Source organism: Capricornis sumatraensis, chromosome 10 (genome assembly GCF_032405125.1).
Source record: "Capricornis sumatraensis isolate serow.1 chromosome 10, serow.2, whole genome shotgun sequence".
Lineage (NCBI taxonomy): Eukaryota > Metazoa > Chordata > Mammalia > Artiodactyla > Bovidae > Capricornis > Capricornis sumatraensis.
The window spans coordinates 20865323-20887187 of record NC_091078.1 but is presented as its reverse complement, the minus strand read 5'-3'; the positions used below and the strand labels follow the sequence as shown (position 1 = coordinate 20887187).

The 21865-nt window shown below is 34.2% G+C and overlaps 1 protein-coding gene across 7 annotated transcripts in view; it reads right to left on the bottom strand.

Annotated features, from left to right (window-relative positions):
- The window catches only part of HERC4 (HECT and RLD domain containing E3 ubiquitin protein ligase 4), a 124567-nt gene that overhangs the window by 39951 nt on the left and 62751 nt on the right, over window positions 1–21865 (bottom strand). For 5 of the 7 annotated variants that reach the window (XM_068982137.1, XM_068982139.1, XM_068982140.1 and 2 more), the window contains 6 exons: window positions 9443–9519; window positions 9063–9187; window positions 8137–8196; window positions 7902–8013; window positions 6947–7136; window positions 5311–5483 (listed from right to left, as the gene is read on the bottom strand). In XM_068982137.1, the coding sequence (XP_068838238.1) occupies window positions 5311–5483; window positions 6947–7136; window positions 7902–8013; window positions 8137–8196; window positions 9063–9187; window positions 9443–9519 (737 nt within the window). Of the gene's footprint in view, window positions 1–4699; window positions 4807–5310; window positions 5484–6946; window positions 7137–7901; window positions 8014–8136; window positions 8197–9062; window positions 9188–9442; window positions 9520–21865 lie in introns of those variants that run through there. The other 2 variants (XM_068982142.1, XM_068982143.1) reach the window with 2 other exon arrangements.

Genomic DNA, 21865 nt, shown 5'->3' with positions numbered 1-21865 from the left:
AAGGACAATCAAGTAGAGGAAAAGAAAGATAAGAAATACAAAACACTTTAGTTTTTAAATCTAATATTATTAATAAATATTTACATTTTTCAAAAGAAAAGTCTAGGCCAAGATGGCTTCACTGTTGAATTCTATCAAAAATTAATAATACCAATCTTAAACTCAGAACAAAGAGAAAGAGGGATCACTTCTTAATTCATTTTATGACGCTAGGATAACCTTGATGCTAAGAAGCTGATGAGAAACAAAATTTATCCAATCAACATCCCTAATGAACACTGACACAAAACCCTCAACAAAATATGAGCAAATTAAATCCAACAATATATATAAAATAATAAAATGTCTAAGTGGAGTTTATCCAGGAATGATTAAATTAACACAAATGAATTTTACTACATTTCAGAGAAAAAATATAATAATAATAATTTGTTCATCTCAACAGATGCAGAAAAAAAAGCATCTAACAAAGTTCAATGTCCCTTCATAATAACAACTCTCAGCAAACAGGGAATAGAAAGATAGGAATAGCTTTATCTTCACACAGATAAAGCTCACCTTAAAATCAAAACAAAAACTCTACAGCTAATATCATGCTTATGAGTAAAACATTAAAAACTTTCTTTCTAAGATGAAGACTTAGACAAGAATTGTCCACTGCAACCATTTATATTCAACACTGCACTGGGAAGTCTTAGCCAATTAAATACAGAAAGAAAATATCATGACTGTATACATTAAAAATGCAAATGAATCTAGGAGAGAACTACTAATTTACCAAGGTCACAGAGTACAAGGTGAAAATTCAACTGAATTTCTCCACACGAGCAACAAAACAATTTCTCCATACCACTAACAATCAAAAATAATTTTAATTATAATTTACAATAGCATAAAAAACCTTAAAAATACAGTTGAGCAGTTATAACAGAAACCACACAGTTCACAAAGTACAAAACATTACTATCTAAACTTTCACAGAAAAAGTTTACAACTCTTGCCTTACAGCTTAACTCTTTCTGCTGCTAAAAGAGAAAGTAAACCCAGCAATTATACACAAAAACTCATTGGCTTTTCCTTCTCCAATATTTATGTGTTGTTGTTGTTTAATCACTAAGTTGTGTCCAACTCTTTTGTGATCCCATGGACTGTAGTCTGCCAGACTCCTCTGTCCATGGGATTTCCCAGACAAGAATACTAGAGTGGGCTGCCATTTCCTTCTCCAGGGGATCTTCCAGACCCAGTGTCTCCTGCAAATCTTTACTACTGAGCCACCTAGGAAGCCCAATATTTATCTGCAGAAACTACTAAATAGATACATTAACAATTACATTGGACTCTTTAAAAATTTAATGATACTTGTTGAAAATCATCCACATCCTACTGACCTCTGATGTATTTTTCTTTATCTGAAATATTTATTTTAAAAGGTAAACTGCAATTTCCCTCACCAGTAGCAACCAGTGTTTACAGCTTTTATATCATGCAGATATGACATGTTTTTTATAAGAAATGCTATGTTAGAATGTGTGTGTATATTTCCCCTCAGTTGTGTCTTACTCTTTGCAACTCACTAGACTGTAGCCTGCCAGGCTCCTCTGTCCATGGAATTTTCCAGGCAAAAATACTGCAGTGGGTTGCCATTTCCTACTCCAGGGATCAAACCCATGTCTCGTGTGTCTCCTGCTTTGGCGGGTGGATTCTATACCACTGGGCTGCCTGAGAAGACCGTCAAGTTAGAATAAAAACTAGCAATTTAGAAATCAGGTTTCATTCAGGAATAAATTTCAGTCAAACTTAAGACTTGGGGGGAAATGATGGTTAACAGTTAATTCAGTCACAATGATTTAATAACTGAAGACAAAATCAGTTGTTAGTCTTTTAAAAATAGAAAAATATTTAGGCACTGAACAGAAGATCGATCCAAAAGACCTGTATACAGATTTACATATAAAATCAACAGTTTAAAAAAATATAAATAAAAATACATTTGTATGGAAGGTAAAATTGACAAGACATTATTTTCTTCAGGAAGTCTTCTTTAACTCTTTTGAGTTATGTGCCCTCCCATGTGTTCTCACAGCACCCTTCCTTTTGCTTAATCTAGCACTTACCATGCTATATTATAAACAATTATTTATTTGTATTATACAACTGTTCTACATTTATAATCTTAACAAGGGAAGAAATCACATCTTTTCCTTATAACTGCATCACTAATGTTTATAACTGCACCATAATAAGCACACAGTAGGCACTCAGTAAATGTTTGTAAAATCAATTTTAAAAATTACATGACAGAAGTTCAAAACAACGTACACATTCAATACTGCTGTCTAAAATGTAAAAAATAGAAACTATATATGTGTGACCATAATGCTTCATATATTAATTACAGTTTAGTACTCTCATTTATAAACCTGCCTTGTTTGTTTGGGTTTAAGGGTTCCTTGGAAAAAAAATTTTTGATAATCACTGACTTAGAGGATTAGCATGATATGCAGCACTTAAGCTAGTCAGATCAAGTAAGTCTTTTATTTTAGCATATTAGTATCTCTATGATATACTGTGTGAAAACTCAGAAACTACTAAACAACCCAATTTCTTGCCAGCAAATTCATTTGTCTGGTAACACATTCATTCCTGACAGCAGGTACCAAAATTATCCTTCTTGTGATGCCATTTGGAGCACTCGGAGTGATTTCTAATTCAAAAGCTTTCCAAAGGACATGACATAAGGGAGGAACAAGTCATTTATATGTCCTGAAAAGGTCAGGAGAAATACAGACCAGTTCTACAGCTCTCAATCCTGTTCCAGGTTTGGTCAGGAAGGAAACCCCTTTAGGAAACTTCTCCTAATTCTTAACTATGGAACAGAGACAAGAAATATACACAGCTGTCAGACATAAGGTGTCTTCTAAAACACAAATCTCCGATAGGCAATTTAGGTTCCACTATAGATGAAAATAAATCTTCCCTGACAATTATCTGACAGGTTAGAACCAAGTAAAATTTTCTTCAAAGTAAGAGGTAAAAGAAAGGTAAAAAAAAAAAAGAAAGGTAAGTGACTGTCCTAAGAACTCTCACTAAGAGATGCCTAAGAAACTGATACTGTTACTACCCTACTTTTGAGTATGTAATAACTTCAAACAGGTACTCAATTTCCTCATGATTAAATAAATTGAGTTAAAAACCACAGTTTCTCTGCCTTATGAATGTACAGTATTTGTATATGTATTCCATAATCTAAACAACACATCAATCCTGGGAAACCAGCAGGCCAATATTTCAATCCTTATTTTATAGGTAACTATCTGCATATGCGATAAAGAGAAAGAAGACTTATTCAAAATCACATCGATAAGAAGCAGCATAGATGGAATCAGAATTAGTCTTTTTAACAATTCAATGCTATCTGCAATTATGGATGTATAAGACTCCAGACTGAGGCATAAAACAAAACCAAATCCCCTTCTAAACAAGTTATATTATCATAGCTACTGATATAGAAGTACATTAGAAACATCAGGGACTTTAGAAGTATATTTGTATTTCAATTCTGCTACTTACTGGTTTATGACCTTTGATACTCAGATTCAGGGGCAAGATATAACTATAAAAAGTTAAATGAGGGATTCCTGTAAAGTGCTCACATGAATTAATGTACAAGAGAGGTTTTTAATCTTGGCTACCTCATGTAACTTCATATAACCTTTTGAACTTATTTTCCTTTCCCTTTCAGCTAGCAATAATTTAGGATCCTAGTTCCAGCATGGCTCTATCAGAAAGGTCTCTGGACACGGAACCTCATAGGGTTCCCTTCTATAGAGATTGAGACTTCTGAGCTAGGCACGTTAAGTTACTAGCTGAAATTCTGTCTGTAATTATGAAAGACAATTTCATAATTTCCTTTCCTTTTCACTTGTGGAAATTCCAATTTCCTTTCCGTTCACTTGTGGAAAAAGACAGCTAAGGAAAAAAACAATTTTAAGAGGTAATAAAGATAAGCAGACAAGGAGGAGGGGAAGTGAACAATTAATTACTTGGGAAAAAGGTCCTGCTGACAAAGGATAGTTCACTGAAATAGTAGGAAAAGAGAGTCCAGAGGAAAGAAAGAATCTAATCACTCACTTAAATGCTAGGCAAAAGGCATACAGAAAAGCAGAGACCCATATCATGAAGACAGAAGATCATAATAGCAGTTTACTGCAGAATCCAGTTTACCCTAAAGTGCTGCAAGAAAGCCTTGAACTGGGGAAGGCAAACATAAGAATAACTTATTTCCCTCTAAGGAAAAAAATGGCTATCATAGCCTCAGCTATAGTAAGAGAAATGACTTGTTTTCTAAAGAGCTTGGAAATACTAAATACTAAAGAAAAAAAGTTCAAGAAACAGTAGAGAAAGGAACTTCATTAAATGAACCAGGAACTTCATTAAAAGAATAAAAAGGAAAAAAAAAAATCGTCCGTATGGGCTCACTCTTACAGAGAACACAAGGCTTGCCTCCTTTACCCTTTATCACCAACCGTAACAGCAAGCAAGAAGGGTCTGAAAACACTAAAGAAGCTGTTAAGGGGAGGAAACTAAAGGTTCAAGTGAGGTTTTCAGTCATTCTAGAGGCCAGAAACATATGTTCCTCCCTTAGGTCATGTCTTCCAATATAGTATCTTAATATCAAATGGCAGAACAGAGATATACCTACCAGCTGTCAGGGATGTCTCAAAACCATCTTTAATGTAACAGCTGAGACTCTACTTCTTCATATAACTTTGAACTGCTACAAGTGTAAAGGGTACATTTCTTCCACTGGGAAGAAGGGCAGGAAAGAACAATAGGCAAATTAATGAATTATATATGGTTCCAATTTCAATGAGTCATCTGTTTCAAGTGTTCTACTTTGATTGAAGTAATTAGTAGCCAATAGCAGAAAGAACATGAGTTTTAAACGTTCACAATCATAAGTAGGATGAAATCTCTTTTGTATTATGTCCACATATAAATAACAAGTGTATTATTTAAATAACAAATCATGTTCTTCAGAAAAAACATAAGGAGACTCTAATTCATTAGTGTGCTATTGTTCTGCCCAACTATAGACAAGTTATTCATAAATGCCTAACAAAGTCAAGTAAGACCAAAGCTCTAAAGTATATATTCTTCCTTTTAAAGGAAAATTTAGTTAACTTCTCCAAATTCCTATAATATCTTTTATGCCAATCTAATTCTGTAATATAGTCATGTTAAAATAAACATCATCAATCTGTTAGTGGCAATGGGGGAAGAGGAAAATAAATGAACTACTGGACATACCCTATGTAATATTTCTAAAACCTTTAATGCAGTATGAAGAAAACTGTTGAAAATTCTTCTCTCAGAAGGGGGAATGCCGATCTTGTAGAGTTTCAAAAGATGTACCACAACCTCCTTAAAAAGTTCTACAATCTTGAGGAATAGCGGAGGTTCAAGTACTGACCACCAGTTTTCTGTTATTAAAGGGTGAACACACAAATAAAATAAAATTTTAAAAGTCACAATTTTCAAAATCATACTGATTTTTCCTAAAGCAGTGGCTCTTAACCCTTTGAAAATCTCAAGAAGATACATGTAATATGATATTTTATGTAACATTTCTAGGGTTGATAGACACTACTCCACATTCAAATTAAAGAATACGGTTCTAAAAGCTCTCAAAAGCAAAAATAAAGTAAAAAAGGTCTATTGAATTTACATTCCTGGTTTTCTCAGCTATATTAAAAACTTAACCACTATCCCTTGTATGAAACCAGGTGTTTCAAATTGCTTTATAAATTAGTAGTTTAATTTTTAAAAACACTAAACAACTGTATTGCTCCAATATTTACAAATCTCTCCAACTTTTACCTTTCAACTTAAAGTTGAAATGTGAAGCACCACCTGAATGCAAGGTGCTCCTAAATATCAAATACAGAAACTGAATAATGTAGAGTATACCATGTCTGTCTTTCCCCATGTTGACTATTTATAGCTATTAACTACAAATGTGACAGTCTTGTGCAGGAGACAGACAGGAATAGGAAAACTTCTGACAACATGGCAAGAATACCCTTGTGAGTCCCTGCTTCACTCCTCTAACCACTCACTGGCTCATTCCCTCAGATTCCAGGACTCTACCCACTGCTTGTTGCTTCCTCTGCTCACTCTCAGCCCAAAACTTCTTGTACTGATTTTATTACTCGTATGTATCTCAGACTGACATAGCTAACGAATACTATTAGGAAGGAAGGAAAGCACTGCTACTAAAGGTAGCAGGCAAACTATAACACTCAACAAACAGAGACGAAATCTATACAGTTAGAAAAATCAAAGTGAGAAAAGTTTATGCCAAAAACCCAGAGAAATAAGATCAAATGAAGAGTGGAATCTCACAGAGAGAGACATCAGAAAATTGGCAAACAAGGCAAAGGGCTAATGAAGTTCAAGGGGATTTAATACCCAGGTTTGTTCAGTTTTAACTGTTCCCTTTCCTTTACAGTTTAACAATAAGATCACTCTGGAGTGAATGAGGAAGTTTCTGTTCAGTCGCCCAGTCATGTCTGACTCTTTGCGACCCCATGGACTGTAGCCCACCAGGCTCCTCTATCCATGGGATTCTCCAGGCAAGAATACTGGAGTGGGGTGCCATTTAGAGAAATATGAAAAACAGTTTTTATCTTTCCTGATATTGTCTCCACTGTTGTGTTTGATTAAAATTTTAATATTTAACATGCTTTGCCTCCAACAGCTCTAACAACTAGCATCAGATGACTAGCAAAAAGTAATGAATTGAAAAACAGGTTTACCTTTCCCTGAGACAATGTCAAAATAATTCAGGGTAGCAAAACTTCAAACAGCAAAAAAGTAAGAACTTAACTAGCATTTTCATTTAAAGAAAAAAGGTTACAAAAGAAAAAAGTATTAAAATTCTTACCAAGTACTTTCAGCGGCGCCTTTTCTAAGTTCACAAGAGCTGTACCAAAGGGAATTGCTATTGTGGTGAAATTGTTGGAATCGCTCATCAGGGGACATTCTGGTAGAGTAAGATAAAATCTCAATGCTTCAACATCAGGTAAGGAGCTAGTCAGTTTAGGAATAAGATTCTTTTCCAAGCTAGCTGCCACCTACATTTTGACAAAAAGTAAAATCTACTTCATTTAAAATGAATGCATATTCAAAAAAAAAAACAGAAAGAAAAAGAAAATCTTACACCACAGGAAACGTTAAATGGTGAAGGGAAAAGAAAAAAAGAAACCATCTTATGATGCATCAATGAATGTACTCTGAAGCACAATGAAAATTAATGCCTACCCAATATAAGAGAATCTTTTTTTTAATTAATTTATTTATTTTAATTGGAGGCCAATTACTTTACAATATTTTGGTGATTTTTACCATACACTGACATGAATCAGCCACGGGGGTACGTGTGTCCCCCCATCCTGAACCCTCCTCCCATCCCTCTGGTTGTCCCAGTGCACTGGCTTTAAGAGTCCTGTTTCATGCATCGAACTTGGACTGCTTGTCTATTTCACATATGGTAATATACATGTTTCAGTGCTATTTGTAAAAGAATCTTAAAAATCTTACGTACAAATCTCAATTTAAACTCTCTGCATCAACAGCTATGTAGACTTAACCAACATGGTAATGTTAAGTGATTAAGGGTCTGCTCTGAACATCTGGAAAGATTTACAGACGTCTGACAGCTAAATTACAAACAGTTTAAAATAATACCTGATTTAAATTCTTACATTAGTTTATACAAAGACATCATAATAAAGTATATGAAACTATAGAGTTAATTAGGCAACAAAGCTTTAGAATAACATGGAATAAAAAACTCAACAGGGAACATAATACAAATACAAAATACTTTAAAAACAAACCTGCTGAGATATCTGAGGATGATCAGGTTGTATAAGTTTGTGGAATAAAAGTCTAGCAGCATTCATATCAACCCCTGAAAATCTAGTGCCTGTTCTATAGTGATCATCATTGCTATTGTTAAAAAAAGAGAGAGAGAAAAATGATAAAATAAACTTTAAATTCATTTATTTAATGACATTATTATTTAATATAATAAATTCAAAAAATTCAGTATAACAAAGAATTGCCACTTACCTAACAGCTAAAAAACTTCCATTTAGACAACCAGATGAAGAAAATGTTCCATCAATTTCACTAAAAAGAAATTTAAAAATCTCCAAATCACAAAATTAGAAATCTGCTTACCTTCATTTTTTAATAAAAATTAAACTAATATTTAATGCTACAGTGCATTCCTCCAATCAACATTCAGAATAAATTGGAATTCTATAAATTACTACAGATTAAGTAAATCTTGATAGAGGTATTACTGTTCAACCTAGACTCTCTTGAACATTACTATCATCCTCAGATTCACCAAATAAATCTGATGTTCCTAAAAAAAATTTTTTTTGTCAAAACAAGCATATTTAACTTTCTTAATTCCACACAGTGGTAAATCTAATCTGGAAAGTTATTTTTCTGAAGAATACTCTTCACGCTGTTAAGAAAAACTTTAGTTTGGGAACATAATCTAGAACTAAACCACAGCTGATCAGCTATAATCCCTCATCCCAAATACCTACACCACCTTCAACAACAACAAAAATTTAAAGTACTAAACAAGTCCATCTGCAAGCAAAATATTCAAGAAGGAGGTAATACTCAATTCTTCTAGGAATACAGATGTTAAAAGAAAGTGACCAGTATAAAGCCAGAAGGAACTTTTTTGCAAACCCAATCTCTAAAGTGGCTATATTTAGTATTTTTAGAACTGCATATTCTTATATGTATATTTTTATATTTAAAATATATAACAATTTTAAATGAGATCTCCTAAAATATCCACTATTATAGAAATTCCAGACATTTAAACTTTTGTATATAAACCATTCAGTAAATGATATTTAATGAAATATTTATTTAAATAAAAACTTCTAAGTACAGGTTCCTCTACCATGGAGTTGAGAGATTTTGTCTTTGTGTAGATTTTGTCTTTGCGTAGATAAAACATTTCTTACTTGGCTATCTCTACAGGAAATCTTCCAGAGGGGTAGCTGAGCCATTTTTGAATTAGAGCTTCATTCACAGTCCAGATCTGCTTCGAAGGATCAGGATATCTAAAGTCATCTGGTGGCCCACAGTTCTAAAGTTTAAAATAAGTAGATGAGTTTGAGGGAAGAGGATTATATACAAAGCATTCTGCATCTGGAAGTTAATCTCTGCTAAACACCTGAAAACAAAACTTGAAAAACAAACTGAAAACAAAAACTTGTCAAATAGATCTGAAAATATTTGTAGACTTGAGGAAAAAAATTAAGGCCATTACTTTGTAACATATAAAAAATACTAATATGAAATTATCTGAGCTTATTTAAATTATTCATATGATTTTTATTACCTGGGGATTAGAATAATGTGAAAAGCTTTGATCTCCACCTGAGAAAATTCTTTTCACACAGAAATATTCTTCAGAATCTGTAATAAAAATAAAACATTAAAAAATTCAAGATTTATATATATATTTTTTAGAGCATCAAATATGCTACTGGACTTCCTCTTAATCTCTAACTTCATGAGACCTTCCAATCCTGGGCTCAATGATACAAATGACTCAGAATGTTGACCGACCAAGTTAATGGAACATTAAATGATCCCACAAGCACATCCAGCATTTGCTAAGCTTTTTGGTTGGTCTTTTTTTTTTCTGTTTCTAAGCTTTCTTTTGGTTTGTTTTTTCAGTTGGAGGATAAATTGCTTTACATGTTGTATTGGTTTCTGTTGTACAGTCTTCTTTTTGATCTGCATATCAAACTGACATTTTTTAATCTAGATCTTTATTATCTCAATATATTTAAAACTGATGATGATATAAAAACTGAATCAAAGGTATAAAAGATAGCTCAGAAGAAAATAAAAAGTAAGAATATTCATTTTGGGGAATTCCCTGGTGTGGTCAGACTCAGCATTCTCATTGCTGTGGCCCAGAGTTCAATCCCTGGTTGGGTAACTAAGATCCTGCAAGCTGTGTGGGACATGGCCAAAAAAAAAAAAAAGGAACATTCATTTTAAAAAGAATGACAACAAACAAGAAACAAGCATCAGTGTATGTTAAATCTTGAGTAATGCAAAATTCTTCTCTCTCTCAACAAAGCTATACGAAAGTAAAGTGACACACACAGCTCTTTATTAGAAACTATCAATAACATCCAAACCAGCTCCAAAAATATATATATTAATAAACAAATTTAGTAGAAATAAAAGAAGAAACAATAAAGTCCCTTTTCAAAAAGACATTCAAAGCCTCTTCCTCCTTCTCTTCTTTATCTCAAAATGGAAAAACTATCTATAATACTAACAAAAATACCACTAGACTACTATTTATAAGTATCACATACCATGTATGGCAAAACCAATACAGTATTGTAAAGTAAAATAAAGTAAAAATAAAAAAATAAGAAATTAATACAGCATTGTAAATCATTATACTTCAATAAAAATAAATGTATAAAATATACTAATTCATCATTTAAAAAAAAAGTATCACATACCAAAACACTATAGCACCACAACATATATAATTTAAGGCTTTGTTGCTCTTGTTGTTAAGTCTCTAAGTCATGTCCAACTCTTATGCAACCCCATGGACTGCAGACCACCAGGCTCCTCTTTCCATAGGATTTCCCAGACAAGAATACTGGAGTGGGTTGCCATTTCCTCCCCCAGGGGAATCTCCCCAACCCAGGGATCGAACCCACGTTTCCTAGTCTCCTACAATGGCAGGTGGGTTCTTTACTATTGAACCATCAGGGAAGCCCAACTTAAGTCCAGTTATTTCCAAACATAATCCATTTCTGTTTTCCTAGTCCTGACCCTCCACTCGTCAGTTGACTAGACTAATTCTTCACCTGTATTATTTGTGACCATCACTGCTACAGAATTATAAATTCTTAAGGAAGGGATCACATCTTAATTTCCTTGGATCATTCCCTACTATTAACCACAATGTTTTATTTGTAAAAACACTGAGTAAATGTTTAATATATAATATAAAAATTACCTAGCTTAGAAAATACCAATAATAAGAGCTTCAGAGATCAGAACATTAATGACCAAATTTTCCACAACAAGAACGTTCAAGGCCAAACATTTTAAAGAACAGATTAAAAGGGTAAATTTAAAGTATTAAATAAAGCAATCACTCAACTTAAAATCTTTTCTCTACATCATCTTCACAAGTCCACATGAAGTCATGCACTTTCTTCAAAACACTGAGCAGGATGTTATTCATTTGTTTCTAAAAGGTGATTCTGCCCTCTTTAAATAATCAACAAGTAAATGGATAGACTACAGTACATGAAAAGGTTTCTGGGGGCTGTGAATAGCACCAAAAATTATTTTCCTTAATTTTCTTTTAATTACAACTCTAAAAACGTCTGTGGAACCTAGTCATTTGTCCTACACAGCTTCCTGCAGATTGATTTTGGTGATTATATCCTTGAATATTCTACTAGTATTTTCCTCAGTCTTCTGTATATTTCTGTAAATTAGTAGCTGGATCTAGAGAGGATTTCATTAGATTAATTACTCAATTATTCTGACAAAATTATTACATGGTAGTAGACAAGGCTATTCTTCATCAGGAAGCACATAATGTATGGTTGTGTTCCTTTCTGTGATGTTAGTAACCACTGACACCCACAGACCATTAATTCATTGTGGGCTGAAAAATGATACACTAATATTACTTCCTCATCTTATGGTTGGACCATTAGCATCCCCTTATCCACCACATTGCCCTGTAATAGGAAAGATTAATGCTTGTTCTTTTCCACTTATTTTGCTTGGCTTTTTGAATTTGCATTTCTCTTTGATTATAACTTTTATATGTTTCTTAGTAACCTCGATTTCCTCACTGGGAATTTCCATTAACTACCTTTATTACATGTCTAAATGTTTGTCCTATTTACTAGGTATCTTACTATTTTTCACACCAATATGTATGAGTACTTTGGCTACTATCTCAGGTTTTATCTGTTACAAACATTTTTCCTAAATTATTTAATTTCAACTCAGATTTCTTTTTTCCATTAAATCAAATGTATTTGTTTTATTCTTTATGATGTGTTTCATTGCCATAACGCTAAGAAAAGTTTTTCCCATCCTCAAATTACAGAATTATCTTAAGAACTTTTTCATATATAACTTTAATCCATCTATAATTTCCTTTAGAATATATTGTTAGTTTAGGATCTAAACTGATATTTTCCTACCAATTCTCATGTGTTGAGTAATTCTTACCCCTTCTCCACATATTTATTAGTGATGCCCTGTTTTAAAGTTATGAAGAGACACTATACCTCTTCTACCTATAACATACAACCCTCAACAACTTTGGCACTCCTCTCCACCCCAAGTGTTCTCAAAGTCCTTCTCATAACTTCCACTTCATAAGCTCCTTCCTATAACTCCAAGAGCAACTGCCAATCAACTGCAGTTTGAACCTGAAGCAAAACCTATATACAATGCCAATATATGGATCCTCCTCTCCCTCCCCACAATTTCCCTTTAACTATAATAATCTGAATGTCTGTTTTACGAATAATCTGATTTAACTGTTACAGTGTTACAATATACATTGTTATATCTAGGAGGGCTAGTTCACCTTCTCCTTACTCTCTACAAACTACATTGTCAGGAAAAAATGAGAAGACTTTAAAATAGGCTCTCCTGAACTCCCTTCCCCATTTACTGAGTCTTGTTTAGGGTCCCCTTCAGAAACATAGCTACCTAAAAGGTGTCTCTGAGCTATTTACAATTCTGTAAAGCATACTATTTAGGAGCAATACTGACAGAGATACAACCATCTATGTGCCTTTGATTTACAAGGAAAAGTAGTTTCTGATGATCTCTGAATCCCTTTGCACTCTTAGGACTTATTCAGAATCCCAAAGGGCTTAAAAGCACTAATACATACCATATCAGTAATTGAAAATTAAGAGATTTTAAAAATACTCATTGATTTATCTGACAATGAACAGGAACAAAAGCATTGCATATTAACACAGACAACTAACGGACTTTTGGACTCAGAGAGAGAGGGAGAGGGCGGGATGATTTGGGAGAATGGCATTCTATCATGTATACTATCATGTAAGAATTGAATCGCCAGTCTATGTCTGACGCAGGATACAGCATGCTTGGGGCTGGTGCATGGGGATCACCCACAGAGATGTTATGGGGAGGGAGGTGGGAGGGGGTTTCATGTTTGGGAACACATGTAAGAATTAAAGATTTTAAAATTTAATAAAAAAATAAAAAAAAAAAATAACACAGACAACATTTTAGTACTAATATGAAAGTCATCTTAACCTCAAGGACTCTGACACAATACCACTGCCCTTGAAAATCTACCAGCTTGTCCAGAACATGGAAGAGCATAACTGAAGACACAGCATGCTACGTGAATTTCATCTGCCTTGGTTTATACTTGACTGTGAAAAAGGTTTTCAGTATGTTAAAATCTTAGAAAAGTCCACTTCAGTTTTAAGGGTGTGCTCCCGTGCCTTCATCTATATGTTGTTCTTTACTTTTGTGTAATCTGCCAAAGAGCAAAAATTCTGCATCTTACTAGAATAACTTTCTATACATGTCAATTTTATTGTCTTACATTATTTAAGGGGAAAAAAAGAATCAAGACTCCTCACTTATGAATAAGCTAAAGTTCTTTTCAATCACATTACCATTTACATTTATTTTGAAATGTTTTAATCTCACTTCAGTAAAATAAGTAACCAGGTATTATTTCTCAAGCATCATAGGTTACATCTTTTAATAAAGTTTTCCAATCTTCTCTCACAACTTTTTTGATCTCTGTCTTCCTGTTATGGGCTACTGTGTCCCCTGGTCAAGTTTATATGTTGAAGCCGTAAGCCCCAGTACCTCAGAATATGACTGCGTTTGGAGACAAGGCCTTTAGAAAGGTGATTAAGGAAAAATGAGACTGTTAGGAAGGTGTCCTAATACAACATTCCTGTTTGCTTTATAAGAACAAGAAGAAACGCCAGCAAAATACATACACACAAACACACAATTATACAGTAAGAAGGCAGCTGTTCGCAAGCTGTCTTCGTAAGAACAGGAAGAGACACCAGCAACACACACACGGTCATATAGTAAGAAGGTAGCCGTTTGCAAGCCAAGGAGATAGGCTTCAGAAGAAACCAAACCTGCTGACAGGGTAATTGTAGACTTCTAGCCTCCAAAACTGTGAGAAAATCAATTTCTGCTGTTTAAGCCGCCCAGTCTGTGGTATTTTGGCAGCCTTAGCAAACTAACACACTTCACCAAATCATATCCTAAACATAGAAAAACAGAACTTCCAGATACTTTATATGTGTTAGTGAAAATTCCTTTGAGATTTCCCAGAGAGGCTATGGAGAATCACAGAGATCTGCCGTTTCAACATATAAGAAGAGATGCTAGAAATAATTACGCTGATTTGAAGTGTTACTATTGTTAAGAGTTGCATGGGAAGAGCTGTCAAATCAGAAGGTTACATTTATATGGTAAATGTAAATATAAAATTTTCACTTCTCTAAATTAATAAAAAATATTTCAAAATGCAATTATTATAAATTTTTCTAATTTACATGGTAAACAATATAAAAATTTCATAAATTAATAAATTTCAGTAATGTCATTGCTTTGGGGAAACATTATTCAAAACTCATGAATAGTTCTGTCAAGTTTTCCTGTATTTATGAAAGTTCCAGTGGTGAGTGGTATCAGTTCTAATTTCAGTTATTATTGAACTTTCATTTTTATTTACATCTATCATCTTCTAGGCCAGTGATTTTCAAGTGGAGTTCTACAAAAATATAGATGTCTAAACTTGACCCCTGATTTACTGACTCTCTTTTCTTGATTCTTTTGGTGTTATTTCTGGTATTAGGTCTCAGGATTATCATGTTGTAACTCAAGGCTTTCTTCGTCTATAAAAAGTAATATTTATTCATCTTTATAAATCAGATGTAAGAATCACTGACTTCTTTGTAAACAGGCTTAATCATCATCATTAGAAACATTCTTGTTTAAAAACCTTTTTGGAATACAGGCATAACTCACTTTACTGTGTTTTACAGATATTGTGGCATTTACAAATTAATGATGATTTTTATTATCAGACAATGGTTAGCATTTTTTAGTAATAAAATATTTTAATTAAGATACATATATTTTTTAAAGAAATAATGCTACAGTACATTTAACAGACTACAGGATAATGTAAACATAACTTTTATATGTACCAAGAAACCAAAATATTTATCTGACTCACTTAATAGAGGTGTTCTGGAATCAAATGGCAATATCTCCAAAATATGCCTGTAATGTGCTCTGTTTGTCACAAATACAACAGATACAAATTTCCTTGTTAAATTTATTCTTATTATGGACCCTCATCATATCCTTCCACTTGACAATTACCAGTAATAAATAAGCGACAGTTATTCTAAGCCACTGTCTACTACTGAATAGTTTTTGTTTTACTCTTACGCTTGTCTGAAAGCTTTTCTGTAAGTTACAGGCCAGAGTTTGTACTATCGACAAATAAGGATAGTCTCAGAGTCCTGTGAAAAGGACTGTATCTGGTATTTTAAATCATTTATATGTCAAGTAGACACTTGGGCACAGGTTTTTTCAGTGGCTAGACATGGCTTGGAGAACTTTCAGAAGACACCAGTGGACTACAGTAGGATTTCTCATATATTCTTTTTAAGCTGATAAGCTATTTTATGGAACTGACAATCCAAGATATATAATGTTTAACTTCGTTTTAATTTTCTGTTTTCTGGATCTCCCTTACAGGGAGTCATTTCTCCTTCTTCTAAAGTAAAGTAATTCACATCAATTTTGTAAACTCTGCTTCAGTAAGATGAAATGAAATGTTAAAAAACAGTTTCTCTTCTCACTTCAGCTTGCCAGTATTTCCCAGAAAGGAGTTTATATCCTCACCTAGTGCCCTGATTTTTGCAGCAGCCATCTAGCGAACACCTCTAGATCACCCAACCCTGGAGGTCTAATGGGGCTTATGGGTTGAGGGTCCCACAGGACTATAATCAATGGAGAAAGACTTAACTGACTACCACCCCAGGGCACAGCAAGAAGCAACAGACGGAGGTGTCCAATATTTCTATAAAAAAGGTGTATTAGTTTACCTAAAAGAGCTTTGGGCTAGGAGGAAGGCTTCTAATTAAATCCATATCTAAAGGCCTACTGTAATTTTCTCAGGGATTTCAGGAGAGCCCTATCTGTATACTGTCCCTCTACTACACAGGGGAGCTTGTATTCCCATCTGGTAATCCATTGTGGCTATCACTTAATGATTCCCCTTCACTGCCTGGTTCTGGTGGATAGCTGGGTTTGTATCCTGGATCCCATGGGATTTTAACAACTAGAGAACAGTCCTTGGCTGGCTACCACCCTTAGTGCACAACATGAACAGCAAGTGGAATATACCCCAGTTTTCTGTGAAAAGGCCTACAAGCTTGTCCTGGAGCTTTAGCAACCTACTGAAGTGATCTCTGGGAATAGAAGCTAGTGGATGCCATCTCTACACTTTCCCTCTATCTTGCTTTAAGTTGCTAGACTCCTGCAAAGGAGCCTGTACCTTTAACAAGGCCCTGATTTACACAGCTGCTGCCCAAGAAACATCTCTATGTTGCCTGGTTCTGCCGGCCACTGTGACTTTCACTTGCGGTCCCACAAGATGATATATATTTGTTTACTTAAAAGCTGCTGCCTGAGAGTCTGGCATCCAATCAGCCTGAATCTAGGTACTTGTTGAAACTTTCCCCTTTGGGAAACTGATAGGTCTCACCATATACTCAACTAACTGGGAGCCACTAAAAATAAGACAGACTTCCTGGACAGTAACAGAAGTGTGAGAGACAAATAAGAGTGATGGCAGGGTTGAACTATATTACAACACTACAATAATCAAAACGGTATGGTACTGGCATTAAAAATAAGACATGGATCACTGGAACAGAATTGACAGCCCAGAAATAAACCAAAGCACATATGAGCAGTGTATTTAAGATAAAGGAGCCAAGAATACACAATGGGGCATGCTAAGTCACTTCAGTCGTGCGTGACTCTTCTGACACCCTATTTGTGCATGTCAGGCTCCTCTGTCCATGAAATTCTCCAGGCAAGAATACTGGAGTGGGTTTCCAGGCCCTCCTCCAGGGGATCTTCCCTACCCAGGGATCAAACCCACATCTCTTTATGTCTCCTGCATTGCCAGGTGGATTCTTTACTGCTAGTGCCACCTGGGAATGGAGAAGGACAGTCGTTTCAATGAATAGTGCTGGGAAAATTGGACAGCCACATGCAAAAGAATGAAACTGAACCACTCTTATACCACACACAAAAACTAACTCAAAACACTGAAGATTTGAATGTATGACCTAAACCATAAACTCTTAGAAGAAAACATAGGCAGCAAGCTCCTTGACATCAGTCTTGAGGATGACTGTTTGAATTTGACCAAAAAGTAAAGGTATCAAAAGCAAAAATAAGCAACAGGACTGCATACAAAACTAAAAAATTTCTACAGAGCAAAGGAAATCATCATCATGGATTAAAGACCAAAATGTTAAGATCAGAAACCATAAAACTAGAAGAGAACAGGCAGATCACTCTTAGACATAAATCGCAGCAACTCTTTTTGGATCTGTCTCCTAAGGCAAGGAAACAAAAGTGAAAATAAACGGGACTTAATTAGACTTAAAAGCTTTTGCACAGCAAGGGAAACCACTGACATAACAAAAAGACCTATTAGATGGCAGAAACATTTGCAAATGATATGCCAATAAGGAGTTAATAGCCAAAATACATAAACAGTTCATATTATTCAACATTAAGAAAACAAACAGCTTGGTTAAAAAAAAAATAGGCAGAAGACCTGAACCGACATTCTTCCAAAGAAGGCATACAGAAGGTCAATAGACAAATGAAAAGATACTCAACATCATTAATCATCAGGGAAATGCAAATCACACCAAAATATCAACCTGTTACATTGGCTATTATCCAAAAGACAAGAAACAAATGTTAGTGAAGATGTGGAGAAAAGGAAAGCCTCATGTACTGCTACTGGGAATGTTAACTGTACAGCCACTATGGAAACAGTATGGAGGTTCTTCAAGAGATTAAAAATAGAACTACCGTATGATCCAGAAATTCTACTTCTGGGTAAAACAAAACATCAATTTGAAAAGATGTATGTACCACCATGTTCATTTTACAATAACCAAAATATGGAAACAACCTACGTTTCCAGTGATGGATGAATGGATAAAGAAAATATGAGATGTGTATACATCTCATACATACACACACAAATAATATATACACAGCCATATACATGCAATGGAATATTAGCCATAAAAAAGTAAATATTGCCATTTGTGGCAACACAAATGATTCCAAAGGGTATTATGCTAAGTGAAATAAGTCAGAAAAATAAACACTATACAACCCTGCTTACACATGGCATCTAAAAAACAAACAACCACCAAATGAAAATAAGCTCATAGGTAAAGAGAACACATTAGTGGTTGTATATATTCCAAATGATCACCACAGTAAGTCTAGTTAATATCTATCACCACAGTTACAAAACCGTTATGAAACTGTTAAGACTTATTCTCTTAGCAAGTTTCAAATATGACTGGAAATCTGTATCTTTTGAGCCCCTTTATCCACTGCCCCTACCCCCAGCCACCTCTGGCTGGGGCTCAAAAGGTACAAATTTCCAGTCATATTTGAAACTTGCTAAGAGAATAAATCTTAGTTTCATAACAAGAAAAAAAAAACTGTAGCTATGGTGATAGATGTTTAACTAAACTTACTGTGGTGATCATCTGTAATATATATCTGTAACAAAATATAGTAAGTCAACTAAAAAATTGTTATCTGATTCTTGCTGATCCCCAGAATTCAATGAGAATTCAAACATACTAGGTTTCCCTTCTTTTGATTGTAATGTTGCTGTCTGCATGGGTTCAGTAAGAGTATGTTCCCCTTTTCACTAGTTTGTACTTTTCTTTCATAACTGGCTGAACAATCAATTATATAACCAACGGCTTACCTGAAATGTCATATTTGAAAATGATGGCTATTAAATCAGATACAAGTCATTTTAAGGAATAAAGTTGGCTGTACTTATGGAGTCAATGTTTATGATGCTTCGTGCCCAGTAAAAGATTACTTTGTCAGGTCTGGGACATTGTCATGGGAAGAACTGTGTTCTCCCCAAATTCTTATGTTTTAAGGCCTAATTCCCAGAGGCTTCAGAAAGTGACTTTATTCAGAAATAGGGTCACTGCAAATGTAATTACTTAAACTGAAGTCATATTTGAGTAGGGTGGTCCACTAATACAAAATGACTGGTGTCCTTATGTAAGGGCAAAATTTGGACACACATAAGCACACAGGGAGAATGAAGGCAGAGACTACTAGCCAAGGAATACCAGACTGCCAGCAAACCATCAAAAGCTAAGAGACACATGGGACTCTTACAGCCCTTAGAAGGAAGCAACACTGCCAACACCTTGATTTTGAACTTCAAGCCGTAAGGACTGTGAATCAATAAATTCGTACTGCTCAAGCAAACAAGTTTGTGATATTTTATTATAGCCGCCCTAGCATACACATTCTAAAGAAAGGTTTACCCTTTGCCCAGTTCCAAGGAGAGAGTCTCAAAGTCTTGGGAATATCCTATTAAGTGTGTTTTTGTTTACCTGTGGCCTTGAGACCATATCAGATAGTTTATGCTAAAAATGTGATTTATGGTAGAGGCCACAGACTTATCTTCTAGAGGGGCTAAGTAAATAAAATTCACATTTAATTAGTTTCTATCCTACACAGCTTTAGTACAGTACAAAGTAATTATCAGCCATAAAATTGTGGTAAAATACACATAGTAGAAAATTTTACTGTTTTAACCATTATAAACTTGTGGTAAAATACACATAGAAAATTTTAGTTTTAACCACTTTAAAGTGTTAATTTCTGGCATTAAGTAAATTCACAGTGTTATGCAACCATTATCATTATTCATCTCCAGAATATTTTATCACCCCAAACAGAAACTTTGTACCCATTAAAGAAGTCCTCATTCTCCCTTCTCTCAAGCATCTGGTAACCACTGTTCTCTCATTCTCTATAAGTTTGTTCTAGGTACCTCATATAAGAGGGATCATACAATATTTGTCCTTTTGTGTCAGGATTATTTCACTTAGCATAATAATGTTTTAAAGGTTCTTCCATGCTGTGGCATGTACCAAAATCTTATTGACTATAGACCAAAATCTATATGACTAAAACTCAATTACATGCATATTCCATATTTATCTATCTATTCATCTGTTGGTGGACAAATGAATTGTTTATACCTTGTGGCTACTGTGCGTAATGAGACTAAACAGCAGCAATAATGACTACCTTTAGAATTCTATTTCCTTTCCCACTTTAATACAAATAATCTCAAAGTATGCAGTTTTAAAGGCTACAAAATGCACCTCTAGGTGACTAAACTTTATGAACAGAAATACATTATTCCTTACAATACCCATGCTGCTTTAAATGACAAAATCTCTTTTTTAGGTTATTAATAGTGCCTTGTGGAAGAAACTGATATGATGAAATACCAACATGTTCGTAAGTACATAAGAAAAAGAAGGATATTATTAAAATAAACGCAGGTTACAAACCAAAGAATGACTGCAAACAAGTAAAGCCATATTCTAACACAAAATCAAACAAAAAGAAGAAAAAAACAGTATCATATTCTGACACTTGTTAAATAAGAATATAACTTGTTAAATAAGAATTTAACCTTTCAGCTACAAAAAAAAAATCTTCAAAGGTAATTCATACTAAAAAGTTATGGATCTTTTCAAATGTCAATCTTCATGGCAGTGAAGATCTAAATAGTCTCAAGTCCCATAGCTCAGAGAAAAATCCCAAAGGAAATCAATTATAGATAACATAAAAAACAATTCTGAGGTATAGTTCAGGATGGTAAAGAAAGTATTTTAAAAAGTACATTTTGGTTGTAGCATGTCAGAGAAGTGAATGAGAAAACAGCATTTGAGTACTTCAAATTTTTTAGTAGTAAATTAATATCAGTGAAAAGATAACCAGATCTATTGAAAAAGTAATAAAAAATAAATTATAATTTGGCTAAAACAGTGGGATATAAAGGCAAATTTTAAAGTTTAATATTTTGAATAAGTAATATATACATATGTTCAAATTTCAGAGAAATAGACAAGGTTATATCTGTTAAAGTCTCATATATACCCAAGACTATTAAAGTAATAGCATATACCCAAAAGAACTGAAAGAAGGATCTTAAAGAAATATTTATACACCCATGTTTATAGCACTATTCACAGCTGTTGAAAGGTAGAAACAATCCAAATGTCCATCAGCAATTAGTAGATAAACAAAATGTAGTCTGTACACACATGCTGTTAATAGCATAGTTATTAACACTCATGCTGTGACACGGATGAACTTTAAGGACATTAACGTAAGTTGATAAAATAGGCCGATAACAAAAAGGCAAATACTGCATCATTCCACTTATGAGGTGAAACTGCAAGTGTTAGTTGCTTAGTCGTGTCCAACTCTTTGTGACCCCATGGACTATAGGCCAACAGGCTCCCTGTCCACGGGATTCTCCAGGCAAGAATACTGGAGTGGGTTGCCACTCCCTTCTCCAGGGAATCCTCCCAATCCAGGAATCAAA